We start from the raw sequence: 24,319 nt of genomic DNA, 5'->3' as shown, positions 1-24,319 counted from the left end.
TAGTCTCCTCTGACTCCCACGCTTTTTGCCTTCTACAGAGGACATAACCCAAACCCAGACACGGAAAGTGACTCACTCAAGGTCTCTCAGTAACTAACAGTGTCCTGAGGGCTTACTGTGTATCAGGCGCTGTTCTAACTCCATGGGCATGGAACCCTCTGGACCCTCGTAATAAACCCCCTAGGCAGGCACTGTTATTAGCCTCCTTTACAAATGGGAAACTGATGCTGAAAGCTCAGCCTCTCTCTACACCACTGCCAAATCAAATCTCGGGGACAGAGTTTTGGGTGAAGTAGAAAAGGATAGCTTTATTACTTTGCCAGGCAAACGGGGACACAGCAGGCTCCTGCCTGGAGAAACTATGTGTCCCCACCCCAGACGACCTGATGAAGGGTTTGATAACAATAGGTCCAAGGGTGGAGTCTCTGACAAGATCAGGGCGTGTGCCGGACTTGTACTTCCTTAATCTCAACTCAGGTGGTTTCCTGGCTACTCCTCCCGTGATTAGCAACTCTTCCAATCTGCCCTTTGGAACTCAGGGAAGGTCAAGGAACCTGGAGTCTTGCCTACAAGAAAGAGAGGACAAGAGGGCCTCCGTGCCCGGGAGTCCCACAGGGCCTCACTCGGTTTCAAAACCTGAAGCCCAGGGAGGTCAAGTATCTCCTCCAAGGTCCCAGAACTAGCGAGTGGTGATCCTCAAGTTTAGGTTCCACAGCCCAAGGTGTAGTTTCCAAGGGCTCCCAGATCGAGTTGTGTTTGAGATGCTACCTTTAGCAGGAATTCCTTTTCTAAACTAGCCCTTGAAAATGAAGAATTTTCCCTCATTTCTTGAGAAAATTGCATTTTATCATAAAGCTGGAAGACACTATGCTTGACTTAGTTCCCAGATAAACCATAGATGTGGCCTAGAAGTAAAGACATAAATTGGAGTAAATGTGATTCCAGCAATAAGACAGGCAGCGTGCAGAGAGGCGGCAACACAGATGAGCCCAATGAGAAGCCTGGCCTCCTGTCCTGGAAGGAAAAGGACCAGTCTAAGCAGGGGCTTCTGAGCCAGAAGTTGCCACCCGTAGGCCTACAGCCTTGCCCTCACCCAGCAGAGACCCTGAAGGCAGACCAAGTCCAAGCAAATCCACCCATAAGGATTTACTGAGCATCTCCCATGGGTACGGTAGCATGAGACTATCACCTGTTTGTAGCTCCCTGATGCCTTGTACAGAACAGAAGCTCAAGATGTCACTTTGTTGGTGGGCTAGTTTTTTCAGGTGGAGATTCTCTATTTAAGAAGGGGAACTACTGGGAGAAAAAAATTACCATGGGTGGACCCCAAGGAAAGCACTTGCTTGAATTGTATCTATCATTTTGGAGCTCCTGAGAGGTGCTGGCAATGTGAGGCCACCTCGGCTGGGGCCTTGTCTGCCTGCTCATCTCTGTGACCCAGCGCTTAGCACAGTGCTGGGCACACAGCAGCTCTCAATAAATGCATCTCCAGTAGATGAATAAATAAACTCACCATGGGTGGCTCGCTTAGGGCCTGAAATGCTAGGTTGATAGGCAAATACTAGCTATTATTTTTATGAGACGCGTTACAATAAATAACCAGCAGAGGTCAGAGTACAGTCTCTGGGGCTGAATCAATAATTTCATCAATAAAACATTAAAGGACATAAAGGAAAAGAGGGAGCCAACACTTGCTGGGAACCTCCCATTTCTGCCAGGCATCGTGCTTGTGGCCTCACATATGTTTCCCTCTGAATCTTTACAACTCCCCTTCAGGATAGGGAACTATCCACCCAATTGCTCCCTCTCGCCTCAGATGAAGTTTTTTCCAACGTTGAGTCTAATAACAAAAGATTCCTCTTTTTCTTCTTGTTCTAAAAGTTACCTCATCTCATGCAAACCTGCTACTGTATGAGAATCCTCCCACTGAGAACTCAGGTCAATTAGAGGATTCATCAAAAATAATCCATATAGACTGAATTCTCCAAGGCGTTTAAAAATGAGCACTGGCAGGTAACTTCCCACGTCCAATGCACACAGCAAAGTGCTCTGAGCTACCGGATAGACACCTCAGTTGTTAAAGGAGGCTTCATGGATTCTCACTATTAATTCTCTCCAGTCTCCTTAGTATGTCTAAGTGGTGTGAAATTAATATCCTATCTTCTAGAAAACGCCTCAGCATGATCTGGGCAGTGGCTCCCCCGAAATTTCCGATCGGCCTATACAGGTCACCTCTACAAAAGACAGAGAAGTCTATTTTCTATATTGATCAATATTTGGAAGCTTTCTTGTAAAATCTGCTGACAAAGTCAGACAGGAAATAGAATATTATCCCCCATCAGCCAGGTATTTTGCTATTAAAATAGGCCCTGGGCCCAGAACACTCGACAGCAAACTACCAGTAACCAGGCTCGGCCAGCAAGGAGAGACACCCACCAGACAGACGCGAGGCCTTCAAACCGGTCTCCTTACATTTGACTGTTGTTTGGGGGGGTTTTTTTGGAAGGTCAGTTAGAAGCATTTGAGAGCTGTCGGTTATGCTCTTGGTAGCTCCTGGGCACCACTTTAAGCCTTAATGAATATGGTGTCATCAACTCATAAATCAACCCCAGCCCGTGACTCTCCCTCCAGACAGCTGCAGCAGCTCTTCCAAGCACAGCCAGCCGACAAGCTCTGAGTGGCAGAACCGACTTCTCTGACATCCAGAACATCTGGTTCAGTTAAGAAGTGAAAGGAGATACTGGTGCCCCAGTGCGTTTTTATGAGGCTTGCAAAATGGTTAGGAGAAAGCTATTAGTTCAAAAAAGAAAGAAGAAAGTTAGCATTATGAGGCCACTCCACAGAATTAGAGATAATTTTTATAAGTATTCCCTGAAATAAACTCTTTTTACATTTTTCAAACAAAACTCCCAGTATCTATCTGATTTAAGTCACAAACGCAAAACAAAGGTTAGCTAGCCACAGAAAAATATTCAGGTGATGAAATGCAGAGCAGAATAAAGCACAAATAGTCATCAGGAAATCAGAAGCTCGGTGGGTAGTTCACTCCCACACCCAGGCATTTCACCAGCTGTGCCCTGTGACAAAGCCGACACTGTGGCTGGTCTCCCTGAGGAGAGAGCCCTGGCAGGACCGGGCCCCCGGGCAGCAGCACGATTGTTTTGTTCAGCTGAGCGCGTACCCAGACAGGCTGTGATCTGAGGAGCCTGCGTGAGGCTTTTCAGTAGAGAGAGCGAGCTGGAGGTGGGGGCAGTGAGCAGCCCTGAAGCCGACCATCCCGCTCCCCGTGAAATCCGACTCTAGAGACCTGGACCCTGGTCTCTCCCAAGTGACACTGCTAATCTGCGCTCCCACTGGTTTCTCTGGAGGAGGCTGGTCCCCTCTGACCCCTGAAATGTTTGGGCCAAGGTGAGAAGAGAAAGCCCCACCCTTCTCCCGGGCTGGTGCAGAAGGGGAGGAAGGCAGCTTTCTCTTCCTCCTCACTAACCTGCTGTGGAGGGTGGAGTCGGCGATGACGGGGATGTGAGAGGTGAGCTGGCCCCAGATCCTGCTAAGAGAAAACACAGAGAGACCCTCATGGGGACCAAAGGAAGACATGTGGGGCTTGGCCGGAGCCGGCACCCACCACTGTCTGAGAATCTGCACTGGGCTGAGTGTGTGAGCCTTGTGGGAAAAAGCGAGGCTGGGCAGAGAATTCAGGGACGGGACCCCTGACCACAGGCGTCCAACCCACTTCCTTCCCCAGCCCTCGCTGCCTCCCACTGCTCCCCACAGCCTGCCTGGTTTGCAACCAACTTTGTGCAATCCAATGGCTTACGCAACTGGCTGCAGTTTCTCTTCCTGACCCAAGCCCTGTCCTCGGGTAATGAAAGACAAATGACAGTGCCACAGCAGTAGAGGTGACAGAGAAGGGCAGGACCATCTGGGGGAGGCCTCTCCAAAAGAAGCGAGAGTTCCCCACCACGTCCACCCAGGAACACTCTCTGGAGAAGTTCCGTTTTACCAGCAGGCACATTCAATTGATTAGGATCAGCCTACTCAGTGTGTGGATTTCCCAGGCCTTTTCTTACCTGAAATTCAGTAAATACCATGATTTACATCAAAATAGTGTGCACATTCCCATACGCTGCATGCTTTTTCTGGACCTAGTAACCTTTTTATATTTCAAATATTGCCAAATTCCCAGTATCTCCTCCATTGCTCAGAAATCCCCAGAATACGTCCTCCTGGCTTGACATGAAAGTAGCCCAATGAGCAGATGGAAGCTCCCACATGAGCCCCCTCCCTCACATGGCAGTCCTATCAAGGGGTTACCAAAGCTCCTGGAGGGCTGAGGCCATGCCCCTGAGAAGCCACTAGCTGTCCTGGGGCAGCCTCCCACCACCTCCCTCACACCCACAGGACGTGGGGGGCACAGCACGGACACTGAGCACGAGGAGAAATGTCCTAATGAAGCCACACCTCCCTCCAGCTGAAGACCCTTCCACCATCTGCAATATCCTCTCGTCTCCCTATAAAAGGGAGAGGCGTTTCACTGAAAAAGATGGTGAAATTCAACCCATCCTGATATCATACTGCTTGTAGTGCTAACACAGATTTTAAGGGGGAGAAGGTTTGAATTTGTGATTCCAGTGGGGTGTGGAGATGATCTATACATTTCCATCAACTGCTGCTTTGCTTTCCTAAACTCCCTGAGGTGGTGTCTGGGGGTCCTTGGCGTCCCATCCAGCTGCATCTGGCAAAGAGCCTTGCAGGCAGGCAGGGCCTCAGGAAGGTGGAGTACACCAAGCCAGGCTTTCTCTGCTTTATAAAGAAGTAGATGGGGCTTCCCTGGTGGCGCAGTGGTTGAGAGTCCGCCTGCCGATGCAGGGGACGCGGGTTCGTGCCTTGGTCCGGGAGGATCCCACCTGCCGCGGAGCAGCTGGGCCCATGAGCCATGGCCGCTGAGCCTGCGCGTCCGGAGCCTGTGCTCCGCAACGGGAGAGGCCACAACAGTGAGAGGCCCGTGTACCGCAAAAAATAAAAAAATAAAAGAAGTAGATGCTGGACAGAGTGCCTGCCAGGGTGACAGGCTAGTTGGAGACATGAGTCTCAGCCTAGTGATGACAATGACTGGCCTATGTCCATCCCATCAACCATGGAGAAAACAGACCTCCAACTCTGAAATTACCCGCCGGCCACAACAGCCTCCAGCCCCTTCTCCTCTCCTAGCCTCCATCCCCAAGGAGCCTGCCTTGGTCCTCACAGGGACCTCCAGGGCCTGGAGCCTCCCCTCTTTCTCTTCCCTCCAGAGCCCATCTCTGGCTTGGCTCTCGAAGCAGTGGTGCGGGCATGATTCCCACCCTCCCTCTGGAGTCTATGATCTTCTTCCATCCCAACTCTTCCAATTTCAGCTCTACCCACACTGCCTGCATTCTCTGGCTATGGCTAGACCAGCCTTCAGGTCTTGCGAACCCCTCACTTCTTCTTCTCTTGCCCCTGGCAGATGCCTTCCTCACTGACTTCCCTGAGAAGACCTGAGAAGGCATGAGCTGTGAACACCCTCAATTTCCTCCCTTCCTTCCACTTTTAAACACCTCTAACTCTTCACCTACCCCTCCTGGCTCCTGACACCACGAAGGGATGGATGGGTTTCCTCCAAGGCTGAGACTGACAGCTGGGCACTTGATGCTAACCCTTTGACCCCCAGCCCCCTCACTCCCCCCAACAATCACTCTCTCTTTTGCATCTTCAACTTCTCTGTCTCTACTTGGTCCTTATCCCGCCTGGAAGTATATGCAGCTATCCTTCAACCTAAAAAAACCCTCCCCTTCCTTTGGCCCTCCAGGGCTAAACCAAAGCTGCCCGTTAGGATGAAACCTTCCCTTCTCTATGTGGAACTCTACTTCACAGATCATAAGGCAGAAGACCTAGAAGGTCCCAAGGGATCACTTGATCTGATTTCCAAAGATGGGGACATTAAGGCCCAAAGCCAGCAGGGCTGGGCAAGGGGCATCCAGGAGTGACAGCAAGGATGGCTAACTCATGACACTGCACTCTGTGCCATCTTGGCCCTCCTGGAATGTGGCTTTTTGCGATCCCCACACACTATAGAGGCCTCTCCTTGATGCAGGAGGGCCTATCCTTCTGCCACGTGGGCACCAAGCAGAGGGCGGGATTTACGGCCATTTCAGTTCCTATAGGCTCTGCTGATAAACAGGAGGCCTTGCATTGTAAGTTGGGTGGGTTTTTCTTCCAGGGCTGATGCTGCCATCAGTGAGGAGGCTGGTTACCCAGTAAGCTCTGAGGTGCCTTCTAGCACTTGAGTCCTGTGAGCCTCTGAATGCTGTGGCAATCCTTCCCTGGGGACAGAGTTCTTTTGTCCTCTGCACTGGTCACCACACTGCCCAGGAGAACCCAAGAACCCTTGACTCCTGGTCCTAACCTTTGGGACCTGGGCCCCACTACAACCTATAACCAGTTACCTGAATTATTGGCCTGGCCCCACTACAACCTATAACCAGTTACCTGAATTATTGGAGTTGCTGTATTTTGCTGAATGCTCTTCACTATTTTCAACAGCAGATCGTTTTGACTTCTTTAAAAATAAAAAATAGAGGGGGAAAAGCGAAGAATAAACATACCAGAATAAAAACATTTTCCAGGCATAGTTAGACTAGCTACACACAAAGTCATATTTGGTCTCATAACTGAACACAGTGAAGAAGCCACAAGCCAAAACTAAAGGGAGAAATAAAACCAAGAATGCTGAGTTCACTCTCTCAGGCCAGTCATTTCCCGCAATTACATTAAGGCCATAATCAGCCCAGCAAGCCAGGAAACTCTATGGTCCATTTCTCTGCTGATATTATATGGCTTTTCTTTCAGAAGCTGCAAACCAGTCATCTGGAAATGGTTTTAGCTTTCATGGAGATAAAGCACAGAATCTGTCATTAACTAAATGGGCACCATTAACCTAGAACTTTTTTTCACATCTAGTCAGGAATTCGCAAGAAAGAATTCAGAGAGACACCGGACTTACCTTTCGAGCTAAGATCTTCCTCTTTTTTCTTTCTTCTTCGGATCCATGGTGAGACTGAGCTCTTGTCAGTCTTCGATGCTGGTGGATCTTTAAGAGACCACAATTCACCACAACTGTAAGCATATCCTACACTAATGAAAATCTCTAACATGTTTTGCCAAATCAAATCATTTGGATGAAAAATCTTTCCTTGCTCAGCCTGTCTGCCTCCAAGCTTGGGTCTGGATGTCTGGGAGAAGAGTGTGCCAGCAGATGAAGACCTTTCTCTCTCCCCGAGTTCCTTCCTGCCTTTCTCTCTCTTACGGAAAATGAGTGTGGTCCCCAGCACCTTTAGAGCATGGAGCATGTGTGCCCCATCACCACCCAGTCTGCCCTGATCATAAAGGAGGACTGCTCTTTGTGGACATGTTTGTTTCCCCCACAGGCTGAGGTCCTTGAGGGTAGGACTGTGAAGTACTCAGCTGTCTTGTAGCACTGAACATGGAGCCTGGTCCAGAGCAAGTATGCAAGAACTGTTTATGGAATGCATACTCAGTTACAAGTAAATCACTGTGATCACCACAGCAGAGGATGGGGACACTAAAAGATCAAAAGGCAATGAGGAACTATTAGCAATTTACCTGTTTCTGTTCTTCAATTAGCCTCTTTTCTATACATTCTTTGGCAATTCTCAATGCCTCTTTTAACTTTGTGGGGATCTGAAAGAAGAGAAAGTACATAATCTATTGAGTAAAATAGCTGGGGAGTCTCTCAAATCCCAGTTTGAATAAAAAACAGTTGCTAGTCAAGGAAGAGGACACCTGGAATGAAATCAGTTACAAGCTGTCCACTTGACTCCTATCCTGGCCACTTCTGGTATCCCCAAACACACTCACCTCATTAGCATGTTTTAGCAATAAATATATAAAACTAACACATAAATAAGCATGATGTATGTTTCAAGTATTTCAAGTTATTCTCAAGGAACCCCAAATTACCAAAACAATCCTGAAAAAGAAGATGGAAACTGGAGGCCTCACGCTCCCTGATTTCAAAATGTGTTACAAAGCTACAGAAAACAGTGTGATACTGGCAATAAAGACAGACACACAGACCAACAGAACAAACAGAGAGCCCAGAAATTAACCCTCATGCCAAAAGCACACAGTGGGAAAAGGACAGTTTCTTCAATAAATGGTGCTGGTAGAACTGGATATCTACATGCAAAAGAATGAAGCTGGACCCCTACCTTACACTGTATGCAAAAATTAACTCAAAATTGAATTAAAGACCTAAACCTAAGACCTAAAAACATACAACTCTTAGAAGAAAACATAGGGAGAAAGCTTTGTGATAATGGATTTGGCAATAATTTCTTGGACAGGACACCAAAAGCACAGGCAACAAAAGCCAAAATAGACAAATGCGACTGCATCAAGCTTAAATCAAGCTTAAAACTTCTGAACATCAAAGGAAACAATCAACAGAGTGAAAAGGCAACCTACGGAATAGGAGAAAATAAATGGAAATCATACATCTGTTAAGGGGTTAATATCCAGCATATATAAAGAACTCCTACAACTCGAAAACAAAAACATAAATAATCAATTAAAAAATGGACTTGTCACCAAAAATGGATTATGCCACAATAAACCAGAAAAAAAATAAATAAAGAGCAGAAAATCAAAGGAAAAAATGGCAAAGGACCTAAACAGACACTTCTCCAATGAAGATACACAAATGGCCAACAAGCATATGGAAAGATGATCAATAGCTCCAATCATGACAGAAATGCAAACCAAAACCACAATGAGATATAACCTCACATATTAGGATGGTAACTATCAAAAAAACAGAAAATAACAAATGTTGGTGAGGATGGAAAAAATTGTACACTAATGGTGGGAATGTAAAATGGCACAGCAGCTATGGAAAACAGCATAGAAGTTCCTCAAAAAAATCTAAAAATAGAATTACCATATGATCCAGCAATCCTGCTTCTGGGTATATATCCCAAAGAACTGAAAGCAGGATATCAAAGCATGCCCCATGTTCATTGAAGCATTATTCACAATAGCCAAGGGATGGAAGAAACCCACATATCCATCGATAGATGAATGGATAAATAAAATGTGGTATATACACACAGGGGAATATTATTCGGCCTTAAAAAGGAAAGAAATACTGTCATATGCTTATAACATGGATGAACCTTGAGGACATTACACTGGGTGAGATAAGCCTGTCACAAAAGGACAAATCCTGTATGATTCCACTTATATGAGATATCTAAAAGGTAAAATGTGTTTGCCAAAGGGCTGGGGGTGGAAAAATTGGGAGTTGTACTTAAGGTGGTTCTCGAGTTTCGGTTTGCAAGATGAAAAAGTTCCAGAGATCTGTTACACGACAATGTGAATACACTTCACACCACTGAGCTGTACACTTAAAAATGGCTAAGAGGATACATTTTTACATGATGTTTTTATCATAACTAAAAACAAAAAAATATATAAAGCTTATTGGAACACACACAAACAAATTCAAGTAATTATAATATTCTATAACTTCAGAGGGATTTTCTCTGTGAAAGACTTATTTCCTCCCTCCCTCCCTCCCTCCCTTCCTTTCTTTCTTAAGACTTATTTTCTGAATTTCACAAGATTAAGTTTTTTCCTACTGGAAGATGCTATTAACAAAAGCTTAGTGTGGTTCTGAGCTTGTCATTTCTTAATTTATTAGTTTTTCAAACCATGAGGAGTTCAGGCCTAGAAAACAGACACCCAGACCATGTTCAACTTTTTGTCTCTATTATTCTTCTAAAAATTTAAGTTTAGGGAACTTCACTGATGGTCCAGTGGTTAATTTGCCTTCCAGTGCAGAGGATGCAGGTTCGATCCCTGGTCGGGGAACTACCACCCCACGTGCTGCGGGGCAACTACTGAGCCCGCGTGCCTCAACTAGAGAGCTTGCGTGCCACAAACTACAGAGCCCATGCGCTCTGGAACCTGTGTGCCACAACTAGAGAGAAGCCTGCACGCCACAACGAAGAGGCTGCGCGCCACAACGAAGAGCCTGCATGCCACAACTAAGATCCGACGCAGGCAAAACCAAATAAATAAATTAAATGAATATTAAAAAAAAATTTTAAGTTTAAAAAAGTTTTGAGTAGGTAATACACAGTGATATGGTTCAAAACTCAGAAGGCATAAAAAGGGTATATCCACAGTAAAAAACATCCCACCTAGTCCCCCACCATGGAGGCAACCAACATCGCCAGTCTCTCGTGTATCTTTCCAGAAAGAAAACAGACATACACTGGTTTTTAAGATCACAGTGTCTTTGCTGCAGGCTCTCTGGCTTGGAGGAAGAACAAGGGCTGATGATAACCCCTGGGCTGGACTACTAGGGTTGAGGAGGGCATATTTATTTACAAGGCTGAATGCATTTCCTGAAGAGTTTCAGTAACAAAGACATGAATTTAAAAGTTTTTTTTTTCCTACATCAGATCCAAAGAAGCTATTATTGTCAGAACTCCTCTAACTGGCAAAACAGGACAGAGGAAAACTTCTCCCTTGCCTATAAATCTTCTGACCCCACCTTGTTTGGGGTTTTCTTTTGTTTTTTCCCCCCCTAAATGTAATTTCTTCGTAAGAGTTTTACAGGTTTTGGGGGAATAGAGAGAGGAGAAAGAGAAATACCCTTCATCTCACTACCCAAAACAATGCTAACAGTGAGCGCCCAGCCCTGAACTAGGCGTTCTCAGGGATCATCTCAGTTGTCCAGTGACAACAGACAAGTTTTACTCACCAATTCTACACAACGAGTAAACGTAGACCCAAAGAATAGGTCCTTGCCCATATATCAGTGGCTCTCAAATGAGGGTGATTTTGCCCCCGTCCCCTCCCTAGGGGACAGTTGGCTGCATCTGGAAGCAGTTTTCACGGTCACACAGTTGTGGGGTGGAATGAGAGTACTGCTTGTATCTAGTGGGTACAGGCCAGGGGTGCTGCTCAACATCCCACAACGCACAGCAGAGCCCCGGCAACAAAGAACAGCGACCTGGTCCAAAGTGTCAAAGGTCAGGGCTAAGAAACCCTGCCTTAGATAAATGGCTGGTATCATGAAAGCAAAGCAAGGCATCAACCTGGTTTGGGGGAGTTCCAAAGCCCCTGCTCTTTTTTTTTTCTTCCTTTTTTAAAATTGGGATATAGTTGTTTTACAATGTTGGGTTAGTTTCTATTGTACAGCGAAGTGGAATTCCCTGTGCTATACAGCAGGTTCTCATTAGTTATCTATCTTATACATATTAGTGTATACATGTCAGTCCCAATCTCCTAACTCATGCCACCCCCGCTTCCCCCCTTGACGTCCATACGTTTGTTCCAAAGCCCCTGCTCTTTGCATAACACCACATAACACTGCCACTTCCCAGGATACTTCCTTCCAGTCCTTATTCTAGACAGAGGTATTTTTTTCTTACACACTGTATTTTATATCCTGTTTTTTTCCCTTAGCCCAAATAATAATCATTTTCCAGGCTACTACAATGTCTTTATAAATTTTACTTTTATTAGATAAAACATATTTAATCCAATACATGTACTTAAATTATTAAGCTATTCCCTCATTATAGGATATTTAGATTATTTGCAATTTTTCTTTATGTAAAATAAAGAAGGCTGCTGGCCATTCCCGTTCCACAAGGATTAAGCTGCAACCCATTGCAATTGCCCCCGAAGGTTCACGCTGGGGGGAATTCAGGGTGGAGAAAAACAGGAAGCATTCTGTGCTTTGGATATACAGGACCCTAGGGAGTTAAGATGCCTATCTAAGGAAAAATTTCAATGACCCCAGGTTCTTGGCATCTTTCATACATAGAAAAACACTAAAATCATTAACTTCAGATATCTGTCTTCTGTGATTAGCAGTAATCTTTTCATGCTTGACTACATGTTTTTTTCCAGCAAAAAGTTCATATATATCCTGGCCCCTCCCCTGCCTCTTCATAGTTCCTTAGAGCTATCTGAGAAGCTGTCTCCCGGCTACTGTCCTCAGTAAGGTCCCCAAATAAAAACGCTCTTAAGTGTGCGTTTTTCCAGTCCACACTTATAAATACTGTGCCTTCTTTTTTTGATTAAAAAAGCGCTAACTTTCCAAGTACACATTCATGTCACAAACCAAGAAATGATATAATTTGCTTTACCTTAAACTGTGGCTTCTCGGAAGTAGTTAGCAGAACATCACTGAATAATCTGTAAAGAAAAGAAACAAACAAATATCTTTCTTAAACCAGGTGCACTCCCAGAACACGATCAAAGCAGAATGAGACATTTTTTGCCCATCAAGTGCCCCCCAACATCCCCCGGCCCCGAGCCAATACACCATCTCATGTTTATCAAACTCAAAGGGGTTTCCGGGCCACCCAAGGTGACCTCCAGAAACCGCCACTCCCCACCATCTCGGAGCTCTCCATGGGGACTGGGTCAGCTGTGTAGGGGAGCTGATTTCCCCACTGAGGGGTGACAGTCTTCTCACGCTACATAGTGAATTAATTCACGTTTTGAAAAGAAATCTGCACATTATTTATTGTATTTGTATCATATTGCAAATAATCTATGCAGTAGATATTTCTAAACAGAATAATTGGCTTTCCTTTTTTTTTTTTTTGCCCCAGAGGAGGACAAAATTTATTCTAGAGCTCAATATAATAAAAACATGAGAGTAAGTAAAAAAGGAATTGTTCTGATTGGAATCCAATGAGAAAATAATTTTCTTCTAAGAAAAGTAGTGTTTCTCATGCTCTCTTAAAAAGAAATAGCAGCTCTGGGAGAATATCAATTCTCTCTTCAAAAGTGTGTTTTTTGTTTTTATAAAGGGAGCTATTTTTTTTTAATAGATTTATTTTATTTATTTTTTGCTGTGTTGGGTCTTCATTGCTGCGCGTGGGTTTTCTCTAGTTGTGGCGAGCAGGGGCTACTCTTTGTTGAGGTACGCGGGCTTCTCATTGCGGTGGCTTTTCTTGTTGCAGAGCACGGGCTCTAGGCTCATGGGCTTCAGTAGTTGTGGCACGCGGGCTCAATCGTTGTGGGTCACAGGCTCTAGAGCACACGCTCAGCAGTTGTGGCACACGGGCCTAGTTGCTCCGCGGCATGAGGGATCCTCCCGGACCAAGGCTCGAACCCGTCTCCCCTGCATTGGCAGGCGGATTCTCAACCACTGTGCCACCAGGGAGGCCCAAAAGTGTGTTATTAAAAACAACAGCATGAGGAATTCTGAACTGTTTTGGCTAAAACAGGTCAGAGAATTTAAATGGTTGTCTGGGCAGTGCCCAAAAGGCTCTAAGTAAGTCTTTCTTTGAATGGTTCCCCTTTTTAAAAAACAGGAACTACATCACAAGTACAAGTGACAGGGTTAACTTTTCCCCACAGCACTCCCTGGGCGGCCTGGAGGTGGAGACAGAACTCTCCCCTTCAAGGCCGAGGGTCCACTTATTTCCAGACAACACGTTTTGAACTGAACAGAGTTCACACCTCTCCAAGTGCTGTCTCAAGGCTGAAGCCCACACGGTAGAAAGACTTAAGTGAAGAAAAATTATCTGGATTCACTTTAGAACTGGAAGATTGGGAGAAAAATGTAAGAGCTTTGGAGCAGGGGGTGCGACTACAAACCCAAGTAAATTAACATGGATACAAGCTGTTCCCTAACTACAAATGCATATGTTCTAAAAGTGTGTGTGAAAATTGTTTTGTTTCCCTGACTAGATCTATTTTTCCACGTTTACACTGTTATTAATGGTGGCTGGTTTGGGGAGGGAGGCACCAGTGTCAGTCAAACATTAGGAAGTCACATCCACATGGTGGGGGCTTGGGCCGCTCTGTCCATCACAGCCTCCCCAGGGCCTAGGACTGTGCCGGAGCTGGAGTAGACTTTCCCTAACACAAGGAATCTGAAGTTATCACCGCCTCCTCTGACCTCGGGCTGTATGTACCTCAAGCTGTCCCGCCTTATTTCCCCATACAATTGTTTCCCAAATACGTCTGTTTACAGAGCACTGGGTAAGTCGCAAGGCACAGAGTATGAGCTGAATCAATAGTAAGCATAACTAACATTTAATAAGCTCTGCTTTAGTAACTGGCACTGTACTAGGAATCATTGCAATAAATCCTCCCAACAGCCCTCTGAGGTGGGGGCTATTATTGTCCCCACTTACAGACGGGGAAACTCAGCTTCCAGAGGTTAGGAAACCTGCCCAAGGTCACCCAGGTAGAAGTGGTAAGGCTGGGCCCACCCCCAGGTCTGTCTAACCTCAGACACATGCTTCTTAACCACCCTGCTGCCTTTCCATGAAGGAATAGAAAACATACCTAAAGGAAAGGCCCCAAAGCACTATTTCACCCACCTCAGTTGAATATTCATAACCCTGTTTAAAGGAGAATGTCTCCTGAGCTCTACGCCCCAGCACAGTGCCTGGTACACGCCAGACGTTAGATATGTGTTACCCAGTGAGGAAATGAACAAACAAGTGCAGGGGAGGCCAGAGCCACGGTGCCCTCCTCCGAAAGGCCAGAACCTCCCCAGCCAGCGGCTAGCGAAGCAGCCACAGCCGTGGGCCACGCGGTGCACTGAAACAGGGTGGCCCCCCTTCAGTACCTCCCAAGCGGGAAGTCCATGTATACAACGCCAACATGGACAGGGAGAGACACATGTGAAGATGACACTGATGTGAAGAGACAGCAGTCAGGCTGTGGTGCAGAGAGGTCACAAGGAAAGGTCAGGACATCATGCAGCAAGTGACCACCAGCAAGCAGGTCACGGTGACTCTGCGGGGACGCTGTTGAGTCTCTACCAGGACCAGACACTTGGGCTAGTGGTCAACACGGTTAGGAGGGTTACAGCCAAGGTGTGGGATTGACTTACGGCATCTGTAAGAGCCGGGAGACGGTGGGCATGCCATTTTTACAGGCTTCACAAGACAGCGTAGACTCCAACACGGCCACTTGAAATGAACAGATACACATTTTAGTTCCACAGAACATGCTGGCAAATCCACTTGGTGATGAAAAGTTTGACACCGCTTTGCAACAACTGTCTGCGGGCTGATCAGGACAGTGTCAAAACTCTTCACGCACAGACAGATGGCATACGTGCCGGGGAGGGGGATGCTGGCAACACTGACACTACTGACGCCTCAAAAGAAATGGTTCAGGAACCACATGCTGACAGAAAGCTAAATATATTCCAGAGATAACTGGAGGAGGGATTCAAGATATCATCCATAAATATGTTTGCTCTCTGAAAAGAGAAGTAAACACTACACAGAAGTAAAATTCTGAACCTGAGTGACATTTCTCTGCTTGCCTGCTTTTAGTCAAAACCATTACACGAAATGCCAACTGTTAGTATCGCACCATCCCACACCCTGGATGATGTAAACAAAAGCAGCCAGATTTTTCTACTTGCAGGTAACTGTTCAGTGTCAGCTGTTCTGTTCAAACTCAACCCAAAGAAGTCTCGGGGCCTGTTCTCTGGAACCATCTCATTTGATACAAAACTAACACTGGTGGAGGGTTGCCCCACATGCCTGGAAGGCACAGTGGTCCAAGACCTGCCCCGCCCTCCGCTCCCTCTGCTCTGGCAGTGAGTTCTGAGCTGGCTGTGGAGGGGATGAAAGGGTCCCCGGATGACTCTGCATCAGTCCCCACATCCCTTCTTCTTACAGGTGCCCACTCATCCCCGCACTCGCTTCAGCCCCCTCAGTAATGCTAGAAGAGCTCCTGGATCCTGGTGCCAGGTATCTGCATTCCTGTCTGCCTTTCCTAGCCCTAGGCTTGCCAGGCTCTCCTCTACCCTGTGTCTAGCCTGTGGCTGTCCTCGCAGGTCTCTCTCCAGCCTTGGTCTGACTCCTGACACCTGCCTGAGTCCGCAAGACTGGCTGCAACTTTCCTGCTCCTGGCTCCTGCTTCTGTATCAGACTCAGTCTGGCCATACTTCTCTTCACATTCTCTGGCCTCCAAAATTCTAATGCATGTTATAAAATGTCCCCTGAGGTTTCAGGTAGCCTGACAAATAGACAAGCTATCTGAATTCTCAGGGAAATGCATTTAAGGAAGTCACTCAAATTACTTTTATACGAGTAAGACTTTCTGGCTGTGGAACGTAGCAACTTCCTCTGGGTCTTCCCTGGACTCTGGAAAGAGGGTGAGTAGCTCTGCACATTACAAGGGCCCAGAAGCCCCCTCCACACCCCATACTGACCCACAGCCATAGACGGTGCAGGAGGGAAGGAGTCTACAGGCACTGAGTCTGGCGGTCGTCCGTAAGTCATTTCATACAGTAAGTGGCCAAAGCAGTGGACGTCCACACTCTCCAATGTCTGCAGAAGAAAAGAGAGCAGTGGCGTATTTGGCCTTTGCTTTGGCTTTGTGAATCCCAAGCCTCCTGCCCTGGGCTTCCACTAGGAAACATGGCCCAGGGGCAACCCCACTCACAACTGGTAGTGATGACCCAATTCCAAAGACTTCTGTAAAAGCTCACAAAGCATTGCTCTGACCAAAGGTCTTGGTCCTACCCTCCATGGTATTCCAGTCACTGGTTCTATGCCCTCCTCGTCCCAGCCACCACCTCAACTAGCCTCTTGGAGAAACAGCAGTGCTGTGGGAGAACAGCGCCAACAGGCATGCCTACCCCAACTGTACCTGTCACTGCTTAGTGCATATCTCTTACAGTGACAGATCATGCATCCTGCCATGGGGATAATTTACACCTAAATATAAACCTACTGTTTCATGACTTTCAGCAACTTACATTGATTTTCCTGAATTGTGAGAAATAAGATCGGTAGAAGGAAGGAAGGCCCAACAAGGAATTCTCAAGGTCCAGCAGCCGGCAAGCGTCCCCTTCCAGCATCACGTTGGAAGCATGAAGATGCCCATAAGGGAATCCCTTGTCATGGAGAAACTTTAGTACCTATTAAAAACTAGGTAGAGGTCACATTCTCCACCCCCCAACTCATTCAGATACAAGACAGGTTAAACTTTGCTTTTTCAGTCAATATATTTTGAAACAAAACCAAACTGGTCACTGGGGAGATTACTAGAAAAAAACTGAACAAGATAGCTGTCTTATCTTGGCACCAAGATAAAGATCAACCGAAAATAACACAAAAGTTGGTACTTACACAATAAAGTTCTTAAATCAGACACTAACTTAGGAATTTCCAATAGCTAAGCTTTTGGAACTTTGTTGATCTAAATTACTGCCTTAGTCTCAAATATTTGCTTTTTGGGATAAAATATGACAATGTCTCCAGTTTATAAGCCATCAGACAACTTAAACTACTTTGGATATTGCCTGAGAACTTTCCCAAAAGAGTATGGTGAGGCTGGGTGAAATTCCAATGCAACTTACACCAAAATTAAATAACTCTTACCTCTAATATTTGCCGCCCATATGTTTTTATTTGCTGAAGTTCAAGGCCTTGAATCTTCTTAGGGTTGCAGTACTTCCTTAGGAATGGGTCTTTTGGTTTTGCCTTTGGAAAGGAACAAAGAGCGCATAAGAAGGCAGGAGACTGGTTGAATTCTACACACGGCCTCCCTGAACAGGCAGGACGCTAAGAGGCTGGGGGACACCAGATGAGTCCAGCTGGCAGGATGTGGGCTCTTAAATACAGCAGTCTGCACAGTTAATAGAAAGAGGCTGACCTGGGTTCCAGCCTTTCTCTAGTCCAGTGAAGACGCCGAAGTCTTGTATACTGTTAGAATTCTTCAGTATTGCTTTTTTTTTTTTTAACATACAGAAGTGTTAATTACAGTTATCATGTTGTATACTACATCTCTAGTACTTATTTATATTACTTATCTTACAGCTGTGAGTTTATACCTTTTGACAGCCTTCTTCCACTTCCCCCTCACCAACCCCCTCCCCACCTCTGGGGACCACAAATCTGACCTCTTTTTCTATGAGTTTGTAAAGCTTCTCAGTATTTTTTTAAAATTTTTTTACAGCTTTATTGAGATAGTTCAACATTGCTTTGTTAAGTCAAAGTCATAAACTTTAAAACGGACCTAAGAGCAGCCTACAATGTAATGGATATAATCATGTAATGTTCAACCTTCCCTCATGTGGAGAAAGGAATGCTCTTTAGCCAAATTGGGTAGTTTCTATTGCTAAGATAAAAATTAATTCCAAATAAAATTAAAATTAAATCCTCAGGGCCTAGCTTCTGGAAGCCTAGGGATCAAGTATGAATAACAGGTTCTTAAGGGACTTGAGAACTTCTTTATGACCATGAATTTGCACCACAAGTACCTTGTAGATCAGGTCCTTCAAAGTTCCTTTTTCATTAAACATTCTAATTAGCAATGCTGAGGATTCGTTAGCTGTGGCAAAGGTAACACGATAGATGTAAGGGTGCTGCCAAAACAAAAAAGAAATTCACGTTTATCTGCATCAGCATCTACATTCCTTTTAGATCCAGGATCTGGTTATGCAGAGTCAAGTACCAGCTCGATAGTTTAATTGCACATAAATGCAGAATATTCCCGGAACACGTGGCATTTTCAAGTTATTAGATGGCCAACTAGTAATTCATTTTTTAGATGAGAGAAGGAAGGTGAACTATAGTGACAAAAGGAAGTGGATAAATGATGAGCTAAGCTCTCCAAGTGAAGGTGCCTGCTTTGGTCCGAGTAGTCTCACAGTTCAGACAAAAGTGTGGTGCAAGAGAGAGAAAGTCTGCATTTTTGGAACAGTGGTTTTAATATTCTGCCTCTGTAAATTGGTAAGAAATACAGCCAAATCCTAGAACAGCAAGTGGGAACAAGGATAAATGTGTCTTCACTCACAGCTTTGCCTAACATTTCACACTGCTGTTTAGTGACAAGCCTGGGAGTTTAACAGCCAGGAAACAAGCAACAGCAGCCTTCTTTTGGCATTATGGCCCTTTTCCAGGGCAGCTAGCATGAATCTTCCTGTCCCTCTACTGGAGTGTGCAATGGATGTCGACAAAGCGGGGTGGGGAGTAAGACAAATTGTTTAATGACTGAAAGAAAAGTCCTCACGTGACCTGGAATTTTGGTTACATGGACCAACTGGCTTCAGGTATTACAGTGTCCATTAGCTCAAAGGAGTACCATGAGCATTTAAACCCTTGGGAGCTGGGCTGTGCAAGGACTTGATGAGCAGGGACTGAGTGCGTCAGGGGATGGAAGGGTGTGCCCAGTGAAATATAGTAAATTAATCATGAAGTTTCTCCTGATTATCACAGCGAAGCGACTGCTGCTGATATTTTAATGGCTTTATTAAATATAATTCACATCCCATTATAAAGTGAACTCAATGGTTTTCAGTACACTCAGAACTGTGCAACTATCACACAATCTAATTTTAGAACATTTTCATCACCTCAAAATGAAACCCAATGAATACAATAAAAGTCCTTGAGTCCATATTGATTTAAACAGACAAAGAAGAGAGAAGAGGAAGCTATTCCTTACAGTAGAATGCCAACTAATAAATAGAAGAGGAATGATGGAATTAGAAAATCTCTATGAATGCTAAAACCAGTGGATTTGATAAAAAACAGGCTATTTATATAGTCTCAAAAAATCTCCTTCAATTACTTATTAATTCTAGCTATTTATCTTATAAAAATAATTAAGGAAGGGTACAAATGTTTAGCCAAAATTGTTCACTATGGCTTTTTTTTTTTTTAATAAGAGCAAAAAACTAGAAGTGATCCAAGTGTCTAATAGATTAGCTGAGTGAATTGAGGTGGAGCCAAGGATAATTCTAACGCGGCCAGTAATAATGATATTATACTATATTTATTAACAGTAAAAGATGTTCATGGTATACCATTAACAACAACAAAAAATCAGGTTTTAAAACAACATCTATATAATTTTTCAAATATAATCATATAAAATTCTAGAAAAGTAACAACTGGACATTTTGGTTCATACTTCTGGTTGGTTGGAATTATGGGCAAGTTTTATTTTACTTTTGCTTATCTGTGTTTTCTGAGTTTCTGTAATTAATATGCACCATCTTTTTATTTATTTACTTTTGTTTGTTTGTTTGTTTTCGCCATGCCACATGGCATGCAGGATCTTAGTTCCCCCAACCGGGGACTGAACCCATGCCCCCTGCAGCGGAAGTGCGGAGTCTTAACCACTGGACCACCAGAGAAGTCCTGCACTATCTTCTTTTTAAAAAGCACATCCATTCCAAGAAATTTAGAATTAGGTGTTCACAGCCTGTGTGACACAACTAATCAAACTCAAAGACCACAGCATTTGTTTTTTGGCCAGGCATCACACCTCATTAAAAGCTTCGTTTTGCTAGCCTGACAAGACACTCTATCTTCAAGAATGAACTTGCCAGGACTTCCCACGTGGCGCAGTGGTTAAGAATCCCCCTGCCAATGCAGGGCACACAGGTTTGATGCCTGGGTCCGGGAAGATCCCACATGCCACGGAGCAACGAAGCCCGTGCACCACAACTACTGAGCCTGTGCTCTACAGCCCTTGAGCTGCAACTACTGAAGCCCGTGCACCCTAGAGCCCGCATGCCGCAACTACTGAGCCCACATGCCACAACTACTGAAGCCCTCATGTCTAGAGCCCACGGTCCGCAACACGAGAAGCCACCACAATGAGAAGCCCGCGCACTGCAATGAAGGGCAGACCCCACTCGCCACAACTAGAGAAAGCCCGTGTGCAGCAATGAAGACCCAACACAGCCAAAAAAAAAAAAAACTTAAAAAAAAAAGAAGAATGAACTTGCCAACCCAACTGGACAGGTCAGATTAATTGTGCTCATTCAAGGGTCCCACAACCTCATGCATAAAACAGATAAAGAACATCAACACTAACTCAATTTTCTGGCCAGATTACTCTTTTCCTTAAAAATTTCTGCATATATTTTGAAATACACTTATGACATTCTTTCCACTGAAAGCCTTCGATTAGAATTCTTCATGCAGTTTACCTAAAACTGTATCAGTTCTGTTTTCTCAGGCTGGAAAGAGCTCTTTCAATTCACTGATACAAACGTCCTTACCAAGAACAAGAGGCTCAGAGAAGTGGCTGCTTTCCTCTTCTGGTATTTGCTTAAAACACAAAAACTACATTTACATTACCACATGTGTCATGGATTGTCTAGAGGTCATGAATGTCATTTAAATGGCCTCTGATCTATGGGAGTAGCCCCGAGCTCTCTCAGTCTGAAATGAAATCCACTGTACCTCTCCATTCTCAAGCCTAGAGACTATTTCCGGCTCTTCTGTCCATGGTCACTCATGAGAAAACACTGTGAATCTCTCATCAGCACCAAGAATAACAGAAGGACTTGTACTCACCAAACAGGATGGCAGAAGTTTGATTAGACACTGAAAATCTTTATCTGACAGATACTTGTCAGGACCAAGGTCAGCCTGCAAACATGGGAAGAAATATCAGGGTGCTGTCTTGGTCATCAAAAGAAAAACTCCTTTTAAGTCTTTCCTTTTTTTCTTTTTTTCATGTTTCTTCCTTTTTTTTTTTTTTTGGCAGCGCCACATGTCTTGCAGGATCTTAGTTCCCCGACCAGGGATTGAGCCTGTGCCCCCTGCAATGGAAGTGTGGGAGTCCTAACCACTGGACCGCCAGGGACTTCCTGAGTCTTTCCCTTTTTTTTAATCTGTCCAAATATCTAACTGTAAACCAAAGATGAAAACCACATTACTTCTTGCTGTCTCACTGCCTTTTTGGAGAGACAGCATATAAACATACAAATACTAGGACTTAACTGTAATCTTACCTAATTCCATTAATCAAGTGTATCACTAGAACTCTCAAAGTGATAGATGAAACAAAGTATTACCCAAGTATCTTCTTTAAAACAAACTGCCCAACTGTCAACCCTAAAGAGGTTACAGAGAACTATTTTAAACTGTTTGTATTTTTTCCAAATGTTTACTAGTTGATCAAACATAATCACATCGATACTACCAAATGCATAAAAAAGTGACTTAAAATGACTCTCCTTTGATGTGTGACTAAGGAGGCCTTTACATCACTCAGGAGCACAATACAATTTTGTAATTCTCTTGTCAATATCTGCTTTCATAAACCCATCTGAAGTCCTTGAAATGAGCCTGAAGCAAAAAAAGCTACAGCTTACCCAGCTTAACACTAGCCGCTCCTTTGGCTGATTTTTAATCTTCATCAAGAAATATTTCTTCCTTATCCTCCAACCTGTCATAAAAGCAGAGATGCGTTTATAGCTACATGATTTTACACCGATATGTTTTGGTGACCAAGTAATTAATAAAAATTAATTTTGGAAATATTATTCATAGCTATATAGGCACCATTAAAAAACTATCTGGTAATAGTGACATGGTAAAAGCTGAACTAAAAAAAAAAAAAGCAAAGAAATTACTCTACTCATGGAAAAGGGAAAACAGCACTTCAGTTTAGATTTAGTGAAAAAGGTAAAACAAGAATGAATGATGGTTCTGAAACTATTAGTTACTACCATCCAAATCTTCAGATGGAGCTTTAACCAAGATTCATTAAGTAATAAAAGTTAAGGACTGCATCCTAAAACCGTACGGAGGCAAAAAGAAAAAGAAATCACCTGCATTTCTTATGCATTTCACCTGCATAAAAACTTTCTTGGGATACTCATAAGAAAGCATGACAAAGAACCCAGTTCTCTGATCTTTCTTAACAAAATGGGCATGGCGGTTTCTCACCTATGTCTTTCAATGGTTCCACCACCTCCCACTTTGGTTCTGATCGGAAGAACATGGAAACCTGTTGTAAGGCAATCTCTGCAAAGATATTTTAGAAACTCATTAGTCAAACACTATCAGGAAAGTGCCATATGCTTAAAATATTATTCTTGCAAATGAAATTCTTATGGTCTATGACCTTCTTGAAAAACTTAATTATAAAAAAAATGAACACAGACTAAATAAAATGTGGGATTCTAGACTGGATCCTGGAATAGAGTAAGATCATTAATGGAAAAGCTAGTGAAATCTGAATAAAACTATAGTTAAGAGTAATGTACCAATGCTAATCCCTTAGTTTTGACAGATGTGCCATGCTTACATAAGATGTTAACATTAGGGGAAAACGGGTGAGGGGTATACGGAAACTCTGTACTATCACTGCCATTTTTTCTGTAAATCTAAAATTACTCCAAAATAAAAGGTTTAGTAAAGAAAAGAAAGTAACTACTAGCGGAATAATTACTTATACTGGAAGATCTAAAATATGCAAACTAGTTGGCTTAACCCAAGAATTCAATATATGCACCAGACAACAACCCGAGCACAAAACTCAAAGCGTATTGTAAGCTCAGCTTGGAAGAGCATGAAATGTTGCTCCAAGTGATATTTATCCCGCCTTCATTCCTCATGAAATTATAGCTTTCACCAACAAAGAAGCGATTAGCCTTAAATATATACATACTGGAAATAAAAGCCAGTGTTTTAGAAAAACATCCATGTACAGCAAAAATATGGTTCTACGGTGGGAAATTACCGTATGCCTGTTTACTGGAAAAAAATCCACCCTTCTCTTTGTGTTTATTTATCATGAGAACGTTTCCCCCTTCTAAGAAGACAATGAAAAGAGGAAGTTCTTTAAAGTTCACTGTATAAGGAAATTATCAGAATAACTGTGTTTTTACATTTCCTGCAAAAAGCAACATCTATAATTTGCTATTTTCCCTCAATGTAGTGAGTGAATGAAGCCACACTGGATCCCTGAAAGCAAAGAGCAATCCTGCAAATTCACTGTGGAACTGCACCTCTGCCTAGCATTAGTTACATCCCAGGCACGAGGGATTTAGCAGAAATGTTTTCCATGTGTCAAAATGACCTAGTCTGGAATTAACTACGCCGAGAGCTAGGCAAACAATATCATTTTGATATATTTTACAGTACATTATGAATTGAAGTTTGGGGAAGAAAACAATCTTACTGACTCAATATGTAAAGTGTCAGTGTTGTCCACACAAAAGAGAACATGAGATGACAGATACAGAACAGACTCCATTTACATTTGTTTTAACTACTCCAATGTGACAACACATTTGGAGAGGTTCGGAGTGGAAGAAGCAGATGAATTTTTATAACCGACACTGGGAACTCTGAACCTCCTCTATAAGTAATGCGGATACAAAATGCTTTTAGTATTTCCAAAATAACTTGAACATAAACTGCTTAAAAAGATATTCTTTTACGTGAAAATCATAACAACTTTGAGGAGGATTATGAAAAATAATTTTCTAAATGGGATACAATGTCATTCTCAGAGACTG

The 24,319-nt window shown here is 43.9% G+C and overlaps 1 protein-coding gene across 13 annotated transcripts in view; it reads right to left on the bottom strand.

Moving 5' to 3' along the window:
* PXK (PX domain containing serine/threonine kinase like) overlaps positions 1 to 24,319 on the bottom strand; it is a 75,765-nt gene that overhangs the window by 8,530 nt on the left and 42,916 nt on the right. For 5 of the 13 annotated variants that reach the window (XM_060022774.2, XM_060022765.1, XM_060022762.1 and 2 more), the window contains 13 exons: positions 22,743 to 22,820; positions 22,166 to 22,239; positions 21,363 to 21,437; positions 18,311 to 18,415; positions 17,430 to 17,531; positions 16,805 to 16,966; positions 16,256 to 16,373; positions 14,918 to 14,996; positions 12,204 to 12,252; positions 7,642 to 7,719; positions 7,022 to 7,108; positions 6,508 to 6,577; positions 3,488 to 3,550 (listed from right to left, as the gene is read on the bottom strand). In XM_060022774.2, coding sequence (XP_059878757.1) covers positions 3,488 to 3,550; positions 6,508 to 6,577; positions 7,022 to 7,108; positions 7,642 to 7,719; positions 12,204 to 12,252; positions 14,918 to 14,996; positions 16,256 to 16,373; positions 16,805 to 16,966; positions 17,430 to 17,531; positions 18,311 to 18,415; positions 21,363 to 21,437; positions 22,166 to 22,239; positions 22,743 to 22,820 — 1,140 coding nt within the window. The remainder of the gene's footprint in view (positions 1 to 3,487; positions 3,551 to 6,507; positions 6,578 to 7,021; positions 7,109 to 7,641; positions 7,720 to 12,203; positions 12,253 to 14,917; positions 14,997 to 16,255; positions 16,374 to 16,804; positions 16,967 to 17,429; positions 17,532 to 18,310; positions 18,416 to 21,362; positions 21,438 to 22,165; positions 22,240 to 22,742; positions 22,821 to 24,319) is intronic. The other 8 variants (XM_060022775.2, XM_060022763.1, XM_060022766.1 and 5 more) reach the window with 4 other exon arrangements.

Source organism: Delphinus delphis, chromosome 10, assembly GCF_949987515.2.
Source record: "Delphinus delphis chromosome 10, mDelDel1.2, whole genome shotgun sequence".
NCBI lineage: Eukaryota > Metazoa > Chordata > Mammalia > Artiodactyla > Delphinidae > Delphinus > Delphinus delphis.
Note: the sequence above shows the minus strand (reverse complement) of the source record. Positions and strands in the feature narration are given on the sequence as shown.